We start from the raw sequence: 13,119 nt of genomic DNA, 5'->3' as shown, positions 1-13,119 counted from the left end.
CACTCTAACAATATTCCTCATGCCCAAGTCTTAACCATGAAATCTACACATGTACAGATAGGATGCTTAATAAAAATACCAATCATAAATCACTTATAGATATTTCTAGTATCCCATAATTAGGATCTAGTACATAAATATTGATCTCATTCTTTTTTTTTAATCACAATTCACATACCCTGTTAATCTCTCATGTTTCTTTTTTGGGTAATTTGTTGATTGCTCCCCACATAGGGCCTGCTTAAACTTGTTTTTGCTTGCATAATTCTGCTCTTTTTTTTGCTTTTATTGTAATTTTTTGTTTGCATCATTCACATTTTTTCTCCAACCCATTCATTTACTATCCATTCACCGTTTGGTGAGTAAACCATGTGTAAGCTCCCAGAAGTACATTCAGCACTTATCTCACAAATTCTACTCATCCTTTAAAACCCACCACTAGCTATTTCAATGAGGACAATTTCATTCTGATCGTCTGTTTCACTCCTTAGTGAAACCAAATATTTGGACTGTGTTTGTTGCATGGATGTGTTATGTTCATGACTAAACGTTCAGCATGCTGGGAAAGCTGTGTTTCTTCTTGAGAATTCTCAGGAGAAATGTCTCAGCATCTTAATCCTTCTTGATTATAATTTCCTTTGAAAGCTATACTCTTGCCCCATTTGATCTGGGAAAATTTTGGTACCCATTGAGGAAAAAAATGCTCCATTTTAATTTTTTTGTTCAAAATGGTATAAGCTCAACCAATTCATATGTGTTTGGTGCTGGCTGTTTTTCTGCTGTGGATTTGTTCTGTTTAATCAGAACCTAAAGGTTATTTTTTTCCTTACAAATAAATGTGGATGATCTGTGTGTCTTTAGCATAGCAGGAAAAATGTCCCTTGGGACTTCTGCAACCCCTGTCATTGTTCTTTAGTTTAAGGCTTCATTCCACTTTGGATTCCAGTTTCCTGCTGGTGTGTACCTATAGAGGCAGTAGGTTATACCCTATGTACTTGGATCCTTGCCACACACTTGAAACACATAGTTTGTGCTCCTGGCTCCCAACTTCAGCCTGGCCCAGTTTTAGCTTTTGCAGGCACCTGGAGAATTAATTGACTGATGGAGGATCTTTCTGTGTTTGTCTCTGTTTTTAAAATAACTAAAAATCTTTTTTAAACTTCATAAAAACTTAATGTTGAGAACATTTCTTAACATTCAAATTGCAAGTTACCTTGTGGGTCATGGAATGAGAGCGACCAAAAGAAACGGGGGAACAGTGCTCTTGTGTGCAACTGACAGTTTATTTCAAAGGTTCCAGTTCTTATGCACTTGGCAAAATAGTTCAAACACAACTGAGACTTAGGTCATGTCTGTAAGCAAGGAGTTCAAGGAAAGTTAACAAGGCACCTAGGTCAAAGCACTATTGAAATTGGGAATAGATAAGGAGCATTATCTGTCCTTGGTTACCTGACGAGACAGGGCACAGATGTTTGCCCTTTATCAAGGAAAGTACAAAAACACTTCTGGGGATACACTGGGGGCAGCGTGCCCACTGGGCGAGGGACCCGTTGCCTCCTCTTCCTGGAGCCTCTTCTCAACCGGTTCCCAGCCTTGCATCTGTCATCCCAGTTTATCTTCTTAGATGAGTTTCAACACAAATATTCCTCCATGCAACTTAAACTAACTACATCTATTCATCATGTTTTCCGCTGTTTTGGTCATGCTCACTCATTGTCCTATAATTTCCTTCTCCTATTTGCACAGGAAAACCAACTTCTCTTTTAAGACTCAACTGCAATCCCACCTAGTCTGGAAATGGTCACATGTTTCTATCTTATAGCATATTGTGTCTTTAAAAAGTTTTATATTCCCTACTTATGTTGCTAATTTTCATTACTTGTGAAAAAGACTAAGGATCATCAGACTTTCAAACCACGGTGAGTTTGAAACACAACTACCATCAAAATGGGTCTAGATTATAAATTTAGAAAGCAGACACCTAAGCACAAGGTTAACAACTATAGTTAGAGTTGCATCACAAGCCAAAAGTGTCAATATCAGACTGGGACCCAGTGAACATTCCAGGAAGGCACCAGGAGGGCGGCCTCAGAGATGGAGGAGCCGAATCAGTAGGAAAGATGTGCCAACTGTAAAAGCCAGCAATTATCAAGTTTTTACAAGCTAAACTTTTTCAGTCATCTATTCCTACATTTGTGGAAGAGCTGTTCGTTCTTCCTTTCTACATACAAGGGGATGAAACAATTTTCTATCTATTTCTTTGTTTATACCCCTGGTACCCATTCCATCTGCTTCACCTTGTTAGACACAATTAGAAAACTGAATTTCTCTTGTGAAGAATTTTTTTTTCACCTGGTCAATGTATAGCTTTCCATCACATTCCCATCCTTGTTTTATAATAAGATTTTGTATGAATAAGTAGAATATATAGATAGAGGTTTTACTATAATATTGCTGTGGTAAAATGTCCACATTTTCCCCTAAGTTTGTAATAATTCCAAATCAATGTAATTTTTTCATTTCTCTCCAAACCATTGACAGGGTTGCTATTTAACATATTCTCTCAGCATTTCAATTAATGTAATATAGAAAGAAAATTCCTCATAAAACTACATGAATCTGATTTTCCTGGATGACTAAGGAAAAAAACATCAAAAGATGTAATTTGGACCCATTTGGCATTATGGCTCAACAGATTATGCTGCCACATATAATGCTTGCATCCCACATCAGAACACTGGTTCCGGTCCTGGCTCCTCCGCTTCCAGTCCAACTCACTGTTAACACACCCGAGAAGTCAGCAGACATGTCTCTGCTACCCATAGCAGAAACCAAATGGGGTTCCTGACTCATGGCTTTGGCCTGGCAAAGCCTTGGCTATTGCTGCCATCTGGGATGTAGATCTCTCCCCCTATTGCTCTGCCTTTTAAATAGATAAATCTGAAAACAAAATGTAACTAGGTCTAAAACATTATTTACTTACAATGTTCCCATAAAATCTAATTTGGGAATATGTTAGTTGTCACCCATGGCTTTTATTAATATGGCACTGCTCGTTATTATTGACTTTCTTTAAAGGTTTATTTATTTTTATTGCAAAGTCAGATATATACAGAGAGGAGGAGAGACAGAGAGAAGATCTTCCATCCAATGATTTACTCCCCAAGTGACTGCAAAGCCGGTGCTGTGTCAATCCGAAGCCAGGAGCCTCTTCCTGGTCTCCCACATGGGTGCAAGTTCCCAAGGCTTTGGGATGTCCTCCACTGATTTCCCAGACCACAAGCAGGGAGCGGGATGGGAAATGGAGCTGCCAGGATTAGAACTGGCGTCCATATGGGGTCCTGGCATGTTCAAGGCAAGGACTTTAGCTGCTAGGCCACCATGTCTAGTTCATCCATTTGGGGCAATATATGAAATAATCCTGCATTTGTTTGTTACTCTTTAAACATATGCTTTTTTTGTACTCTTTCACAGGCTTCCATATGCTTTAAAAAGAAAACTGGCAAAATTATTTATAATCAAACTGTGTCAAGTTGGGCCTATAACATTATCTTCAGAATCTCATAGAATGAATTGGAAACCAATTGTCATTATCAGATTGTTTTTATGCATTTCCTCAAAATAAGAGTAGTATCATCAATTTGTACATGACCAAATGTCAAAACCATATGGAGACTTTACAGTATAAAACTCAGTCAACAAAAATTCTGTCTTTAAATGGTCTTGATGTACTCCAAAGATTATCTATAGGCTGAACTGACATTTAAGATTTCCTTTCATTTAGACAAGGAACAGTAACACAAATATTGATAGGCTTTTGTTTTACTCTCTCCACCTAAAAACCAAAGGAATAAAACTTTTGCCCTGGTTATCTAATTTTATTTATTTTTTTGTATTTCACCTGTAAAGACTGAATTTGTGGTTGTGTATTCAATTTCTGTACTATTTTTTGTTTTCCTCTCCAAATAGTAATGAGATCTTTGAAAATGAAAACTAAATCTTTGTTAGTAAAAACCAATTTTAAAATAAAGTGTTAGTCATCACATAGGCTTACATAAATACAGAAAACATGAATAAAAGCAGAGTCTAGTCCAATAACAAATGATGCTTGCTTAGACATATATCTATATTTTATATGATGAAGGGAATTCTAGCATGTGCAGATTGCATTTCTGGAGCACTTACTTTGTTGTGGATGTGGTAAATGTTCTCCAGATGTTATTCTAATTTAACCTTTCCTGAGAAACTGAGGTCATAATTATTACTATCCACATATTGAAGGATACAACAGTGAGGTTTAGAAGTAAAAGCTCTAGTTAGCATCACAAGGTTTATAAATAATAGAACTATAATTTATTATTTTGTCCTTTATTATTCTGTACCAGTCATAAGATATTTTAATTACAAACAATATATGGGAGGCATGGCTCTGGTATATAATGACAGGAACTTTCTGCATGGGTTGTTAAAAATTAAAGTTTATAGTAGTTGATATTATTGCAAATTAAACATAGGTACGTTTTTTCATATATACCATACAAAGTGTAAGTAAATAAAACTAAGTTTTAAATTTTTTAAAATTTTATTTCAATATTGATGAAAACTAAACCATCACTGATGTTTAGATTTTTACACATGAGTATTTAAATTTCACTTAGGAAAATTTGTTACTTTTGTTGTGACTTGTTTTCTTTCCCTGTTTTATATGAAGTTGTCTTTATAAGTGACTAATTTCATGTATCACGTCATGTTCAAGAGCATACCTCTTCTCCTTCCATACTACGTTCTTCTAACTTACAGTGGCATGTTTTCAGTGCACTGTGCAATTACCAGCTTAAAATTTCATTAGGCAAAACAAACAACACATAGAAAGCAGAAAAAACACAATTGCTCAAGAGGTTACAATTTTGTACTCTATTAATTACCAGAGATCATGGAAAACATTTGTTTTGGTGGAACTGATTTATTTCACCAAGATAATTGTTTCCAGTCGCATTTATGCTGTTGGAAAATATATTATTTCATTCTTTTTGTGCCTGAGTAATATTCCATTTTCTTTATCTAGTCATCTATTGATCAACATGCAGGTTGATTCCATGTTAGCTCTTGTGAATTGCTGAGTTATAAGTGGAGGGTATTTTTTACAATTAACTCTCATGTGCTAATTTCCTTTTGGGTAAATTCTCTAGGGTTAGGATGAATGAATCATATGGTATATCAGTAGACAAATCAACTAGACATAAAATCAACAGAAACAACAGACCTAATCTATACCATGGACCAATTGGTCCTAATTGAAATCTACAGAATATTATATTCCACGATTATAAAATACACATCCTTTTTATCAGTACATGGAACTTACTCTAGAATAAATCACAGGCTAAGCCATAAAAAAGCAAAATAAAAAAATGAAAATTGGATTATGTATCATATGACTACCATTGAATAAAGCTGTAAATCAGCAATTCCAGGAACTGTAGAAAATATGCAAAAATACAGACTGAATAAAACACTGCTAAATGAACTTTGGGTCATAGAAAAAAAATCCAAGGAAGATTCAAAACTTGGAAATGAATAGACAGCACAACATATCAAAACTTAAATGATTCAGCAAAAAGCAATGTTAAGGGGGGATTTCATAGCAATAAGTACCTACATCAAAAATTAAGAAGGCAAATAAATGATTTATCAATGCATCCTAGGGACCTAGGATAAATAACAATAAAGCAAACCCCAAATTACTAATAACAAATAATTAAAATTAAGTGTTACAAATAACCAACATAACAAAATATTAATAAATTTTCAAAACTATTTTCACAGGAATCAATTGCAGATGATAACTAAAACATAATTGAAAAGCATATTCATTTTTTGCAGATCCAAGAAGTTAGTAGAATTAATGAAGAAGAAAGTGACTACGAAGAGGATTTTATCTCATTTTCTAAATGTTCACTCAGTAAGTTTTCCTATATACTAAACACATTTGTAACCTATATTATGCATAGTATTAGTAATTTATAGTATTACAGTATTATTCATACATTATGTATAACATGTATAATACATATTATGCATGTAACTTATATTATGGTATAAGTGACTTGAAAAGTAATTAATATGGCTTCCAATTTATGCTTAGAGATATTACTACATTATAGCATTAATTTAAATATCTTTTAATAACTTACAACTGTAACAAGCAAGCATAATTATTCCTACCTAGAGAGAATACATACATCAAGGTGATTTTATATAAGTGAGTTTTTTCCATGTTCTTTTTTTCACGTTCTTTGCAGACCATAGTTTTCTCATCTATGAAATTTATCAGAACACTCTCAGGTGCTCCTGGCTTTAATAGTTGTTTTAGCATGTTTCATTAGTATGCAATACTTGCTTTACCAGGATGCCTGAAAGCATCTCACACCCCAACATTTTGCTTCATTTATTTATTTGAAATGCAGAATTACAGAAAGAGAGGGAGAGAAGAGAAACAGCAAGGGAGAAAAAACGAGATCTTGTACCCCATGTTCACTCCCCAAATAACTGCAATAGTAGGGCTAGTCCAAGTGAAAGCCAGGATCCAGGAGCTTGTTTTAGATCTCCCACATGGATGCAAGGACCCAAGTTCTTGGGCCATCAGAGAGCTGGATCAGAAGTGGAGCAACCAGGGCTTGAACTAATTCACAAAGGGATCCAGCATTGCAAATGGCAGCCTAACGTGCTGCAGCACAGTGTTTGTCCCCCAACATTTCTCAAAACCCTGATTCCTACCACATCAAAACTTTCCACTTTCTGACATTCGCATCTCAGAAGATGAAAACTGTTTCCATTCTTTTTTCAAGATCTTCCAAAATCTGACATTATCCTTTGTTTTTTATGTTCTCTCCTGTACCAAATCAAATCATACAATGCTAGTGAGCTACCATCAGAACGTCTCATCTGTTTCGTTGTCACTTACCCAAGTGCAAACTATTGTCAGCTCTCTGCTGTTTGTCACTGAAGTGGTTCTCAGTGGAGAGCTACTTGCCACCACTGTCACTGAAAGTTTTACAGTTCACACTCTAAGTTCCATAATTCAGAGATGGAGAATTGCTATCATTGAGTCACTACTGATACTAACAGATGGGAGGTTCTATCGTCTCTCTTTCCCTGTCTCTACCTGCAATTCCATCTTTCAAATAAGTAAATATTTACTTTAAAAACTGCAATAGCAACTTTCATATCTATAGACTCTTATGCCATAAGCGTTATACGATTAAGCACTTTTTTCCTCTGTAACTTCTCGTGGAACTCCTAGTCTTTATCATCACTTACCAGGCTCTAGGTACTCACTCAGTTTTCTCTCTGTCCATACCCTTTCTTGGCCTTGATGACACTGAACACACCAAACATGGCCCACCTCGGGAAAATTGTTCTTCTTGGTCCTTCAACATGTTTGTCCTTCAAGTATCCACAAGTATCTACATTACTTCTTTCCTATCAAAATCTTCTCAGCAATTGCTCTTAGCCTTCCATTTATCATCTCCTTTTCTTCATTGTACTTATCATCTCCGTCATTTTATTTGGTTATTTTCAGCTTTTCTTCTCCATTAAGAATATTCATCCAAAAGGATCAGGACTTGCTTAGTGTGCGACTTTGATTCTATACCCAACACCTGTCACAGTATATAGATGATGCTCAGTTAAACATTAGAGGCAAGTTTTTCAGTTGACAGCTTGATGTGCAAATCAAATGGTGTTTAGTTCATTACTTTAACCAGCATACATGGGCAAAATCAGTAAAATCCTTTAAACATTGCAGATAAAAATATGCTGAATATTAAATGAATGACTGTACCAAAATTTAGTTACGGGTCTTTATTGTGTCTAACAAAGTGTTAAAACCCATGATTAATAATAACCACATGCTCATAATGATATTTCATCCATTCAAAAGGCTATATAGTGGCCCTGTATGATAACCTAGTGGCAAAATCCTTGCCTTGCATCCACCAGGATACCACAGAGATAGTGGTTCATATCCCAGCTGCTCGAATTCCCATCCAGCTCTCTGCTTGTGGCCTGGAAAGCAGTGTAGGATGGCCCAACTCTTGGGACCCTGTACCCAAAAGAGAGGCCCAGAAGAAACTCCTGGCTCCTAGCTTCAGATCTGCTCAGCTCTGGCTGTTGTGGCCATTTGGGGAGTGAACCAGTGAATGGAAGATCTTTCTATCTGTATCTCCTTCTCTGTATATCTTCCTCTCCAATAAAAAAAATAATAAAATCTTGTAAAATATGTTCTATACTAGGGAAAAATCAATTCTTTGTAAAGAAAAACCTCAAATTTGCAAGTATAGAGCTGCAAATTCTCTTGTAATTGGGCTTATCCCTCTGGGATTTTTGTGGTAATGGAGATGGAGGTGTTAAACATGGAATGCTCTAATTCAGTGAGTTTCTACTAGTATCACCATCACTAGAGGAATGACAAAACCCACTGGTCCATTCACTCTGATGCGTCAGGGCTGGCTTCCAAGTAACGAAAAGATTCTTTTACTTAGGATTATAAAATTTTTACGACATAAACTGTTGTGGCCATGAGCAATTTCCTATGAAAGGAGTATAATTTGATGACTGACTTGCCCAGACAGAAACACTGAAGACCCTCTGCTAGTTTGATTAAGAGCTTCGTTCCATACCTTCTGACTATCCCATCAACATTTTTACAACCTACTGTATTTCAGTAATTCAGGCTTATGGTTTGGTATTGAGCTAGGAAGGTAAGTGAGATATCTGTGCAAATCATGCAAACTGGAACTTTGCCTTCTCTGCTCCTGCTGGTGACTAAAATGTCTTGATTTGGTTACAAGGTTAGAAGCTGGATCTTACTTTTCCAGTGAGGAGAGAGAAAGAGCAAGAGAAATTCTATGTGGCATTCCAGAATACCATTACTGGCATGATATTTTTACATGACTAATTGTTTTGACATTGCTAAAAATTTTCTAAAGCCTAACTTCCATTTTTTCAAAGCAATCCTTTGCTACACCTTATTTAGATGTTTTCCGTTATCTTTTAGCTGGGCACAGTTTTAACATCAGTTATTATTTGTACTTAAATTCTGTGTGGCGGTCCCAAACTCTAAAATTGTTCTGAGCCATTTCTGTAGATTAAAATATTACATTTTCTCTACAAAAATTTTTAAGTTACCATTTTGATGTAGTTTTCCTATTTCCTTACTGAATAGATAAAGGCCATTTATTGTGTAAAATGGCATGTTTCTTTGAAGAGAGGCAATTTTACAGGGTCCTTTGTTAAATTTCAGGATAGAATACATTTTGAAGGTGAGAGAACTGAACTTTAGATTCACCTGATTTAAATGCTTTCCCCATCAAAAAGTAGTTAACATTTTTCTCAGTTCAAGAAATATTTCTAAAGTATATTAACCATATTTTAAACACATAACATATGCAAAACTACATAAAATGCCCTATGCAAGATTCAGCCATCAGCCAAGTTAGGTGAGGGTGCGGAATGGGCTCAAATTGTGTAGGGGCAAATAGAGGATGGTCCTCATTAGCTTTACTTTTCAGAAAATCCAACATTCTGAAAATTTCATTGTCACATTCATTTTCCCAACATTACTTTATATTATTTTCCAGAATCACAAGGTCCTATGTATAAATACATTTAAAATATATTAATTATACTAAAATTATAAATAGGTATTTACTACCTTAAGTGTGCATTAAAATCATTAAGTAAGTGCTAAATTCATTTTTTTAATTTACAAGCAATTCAAGGGGTTCATTTCTTTTGCCTTCTGTTAAGCTTTTCATTGACTCTCTATTCCCTTCATTGAATCTGTTTTCTAATAAAATGCATAATGCTATCAAATGGGTATCTACTCAGTGACTCCAGAGAACTAGGAAATCACTATGTGCTTGAGCATGTCATCTGTTAAGGTAGGATGATACAATGGAACATTGTCTACTCATTTCGTAAGCATTTTAGAAGCCCAGAAATGACTTTAATAGAGATTATGCACTTGACAGCTTTCTACTGTATCAGGTCATGAAAATTTTTATTAGCAGGACCACCTTTTCAGTATGAATTACAAAATGTAAAATGCCTCCAAGATGATGTGCCTAAATGAAATCATACAATCTTCTGCATAAACAGCCTCAGAGAACCCTGCGTCCCATCATGAGAGCAGGACACATGAACCAAGTGCAGACGAAGCCCAGGCAAATAGAACCACAGGGAGCAAGCATGAGAAAGAATCCGATGTGGAGACACAGCGCAGACCGTCAGAGACAGGCAGTGAGAGTTCTGAGAACCATTATGATGACCTGTATGCCGTCATCCCTGATGTGGAGCCAGAAAATAATCTGCCAGTGTCACACATGAGCGACAGACCCCCACTCCCACCACCACGCCCGCGAACTATGACTGCTGCCTTCCAACTGGAAAAGCCTCACTGCACGCTGCAAGGTAAGCCTGAAGATGATAAAATAAATGAGGTTGGACACACTAACACAGCACCATGAGGTCGAAAAATGTACAGAGAACAGGCTTCAAAATCCGGAGCAAGCATCCTCCTGTTTTTTTAATATCCAGGAAACAAGGAAAGAAACACCTGCCACCATCTGTCCTTCCCTGCATTCTTTCCTTCTTCCCTCCCCCGTTACCTCTTCTTTCTTGTGGAACTATCTTGACAAAGCTGAAAGAATCAGACCTAAAGGGAGTTTGCAGAAACTGTGTCACATAATACAATGTAATCAATGAATTAAAAATAATAAATAATAATAAAAAATGAAGGATAGATCTGGTGAGAATGTAAACAAGATTGCTATAATGTATATCTCATGTATATATCTCACTTATTATATAAATATATATTATATATAATATCTCATATATATAGTCACATATATATTATCTATGTGTAAAACTATATATAATAATTATATATTCTTCCAGCAAGATTGATTCTTGTGGTAACTATAGCAGAATGAAAGGTTGATTGTTCACTGCCCTGACCAAAGTCTTAACAACATTCTATTGATAGCCAGAGTAGAAAAACAGGTGATGTGCCTGGCATGGCTTTTCCCCCCCCCCCCATATTCAGGTACTGGGGTGTTAGGTAATTGTGCAAAATCAGCTCTTCAAATTTTGTAGGAGGCAAATAGAAGAGCTTTCACATCAGGCTTGTCTATAAGAATCTCCAACAGCCTGAAAGAAGGAGTTCCATATCCATTTTCCCAACATAATGTTATATTATTTTCCAAATTCACACAAGGTCCTTATCAAGAAAATTTTACAACAATGCTGAAAAACACAAATTATCAGATCACATTTGGTGCTATGCATTAAATATTGTGTCCTGAAAAGCTACAGTACACATGAATACAGTTTTACAAAATGGATTTTGAAGCTGTGCACTTAGGGCATTGATGAGATTATATTCACACTCTTAAGTATGATGATTTTTGGACATGTGTATTAGAGAAATTAAGAATACAGAACTTTGCAGAGACACTACTCAGTTGATAAGAAGTATATGGTCTCTCCTCATAACAAACACAAGCAGTAACTCTCATTACAATACTTTGACTCAAAGATGTTGAACTTGTAATGAGAATATGCCAAATACTACTTTGAACAAATTTATTCAGCATTTTAGGGTATTGCTTCTTCCTTTCCTTAATATACTCTTGCCCATTTACTTAAGGGAACAACATTTAGGAATGATTTGGTGTGGGGGGTGGTCTTCATTTGTTAATGCACAAACTGAATCGAGAAATCCCAGGTCCCACTCTTTGATGAGAAATATAACTTGAAGATCTGGGAAATAAAAATTGAGATGCATTATTTCTATTGTAAACCCAAAGTTATGGAGTCAGGAAGAGATGTGGGTGAGGGGAAAAAATGCAGTTATCAGCTCAGGAAATCAGTTTATAAAAGGTAAGATGGTTGACATGTTCTGAGAATGAAGTTTTCTCACCCAAGGTGCTGCCAGTGAAACACAAGTCATGAAAAATATCTCCAAACCAAGTGATTTGTAAGGAAAAAGGCATTTGTAGTGGTTCAGTGTTAGGTCCAGACTCATAGGTCATTAATCCCTCTTAAGCATTTACGCTTTACTCATTTTAACCTAAAACTCCTTTTGGACATTATTTAGGTCTCTACTCATAAGCCCTTCACAAGCAGTTACTGGATTCTCTTATGACAATATCCTTTCATTCTAACCTGAAAATGTTTTTTTCTATTATTTTCTCTTTTTATGATTCCAGTTCTACACACCCACCCACACTTAATCATGCAAAGGGGTTGCAGGGGTTGGGAGTGGCTGGGGAGAAAGTGCTTCCCACATAATATAATCAGTAGCCAAAATATATAGGATGAGATTTAGCCTAGGAGCTAAGATGCTGGCATCTGGTATCAGAAAACAAGGGTTGGACACCCAACATTAACCCCTGCCTCCAGCTTCCTGTTGATAAAGTTGCTAGCAGGTAGTGGTGATGACTCAAGTAGACAGATTTTCTACCCTCGTATGGGAAGCCTGGATACAGTTCCTAGCTTTTAACTTTGTGCTCACCGATCCTGATAACTGTGGAGATTTGACGGAATAACCAGTAGATAGGAACATGTTCTCTCTCTCATCCTCAAATAAATGAGTTATCCTTTTTAAAAAAAAAATCTGTCATAAAATTACTGCCAAAATGTTGACATAAAATATATAAAGATTTTACTCAACATTGAAAACCGTAAGGGTTCTGGAACCTTTAATATTCTTTCCATATAAATTTTCAAATGATTGATTATTCTTGCTGTTTTTGTATGTTATGAATCCTAATTTTAGCATCCTTTATTGAAAAATGAAGCTCTTGGACCCAGCGTGGTAGCCTAGTGGCTAAAGCACTTGCCTTGCATGTGCCAGGATCCCATATGATGCAAGTTCATGTCCCAGGTGATCCCTGCCTGTGGCCTGGGAAAGCTGTGTAAGATAGCCCAAAGCCTTGAGGTCTTGTAACCCCACATGGAAGACCCAGAAGTTTCTGGCTCCTGGCTTTGGATAAGCTCAGGTCCAGCCATTGCTGCCATTTGGAGAGTGGACCAGCAGATGGAAGATCTTTG

The 13,119-nt window shown here is 36.2% G+C and overlaps 1 protein-coding gene across 2 annotated transcripts in view; it reads left to right on the top strand.

Moving 5' to 3' along the window:
• BANK1 (B cell scaffold protein with ankyrin repeats 1) overlaps positions 1–13,119 on the top strand; it is a 279,826-nt gene that overhangs the window by 232,970 nt on the left and 33,737 nt on the right. For both annotated transcript variants that reach the window (XM_058666993.1, XM_058666992.1), the window contains exons 8-9: positions 5,884–5,962; positions 10,162–10,473. In XM_058666993.1, coding sequence (XP_058522976.1) covers positions 5,884–5,962; positions 10,162–10,473 — 391 coding nt within the window. The remainder of the gene's footprint in view (positions 1–5,883; positions 5,963–10,161; positions 10,474–13,119) is intronic.

This window comes from Ochotona princeps, chromosome 7 (genome assembly GCF_030435755.1).
Source record: "Ochotona princeps isolate mOchPri1 chromosome 7, mOchPri1.hap1, whole genome shotgun sequence".
Classification (NCBI taxonomy): domain Eukaryota; kingdom Metazoa; phylum Chordata; class Mammalia; order Lagomorpha; family Ochotonidae; genus Ochotona; species Ochotona princeps.
This window is presented reverse-complemented; position numbering and strand designations above follow the sequence as displayed.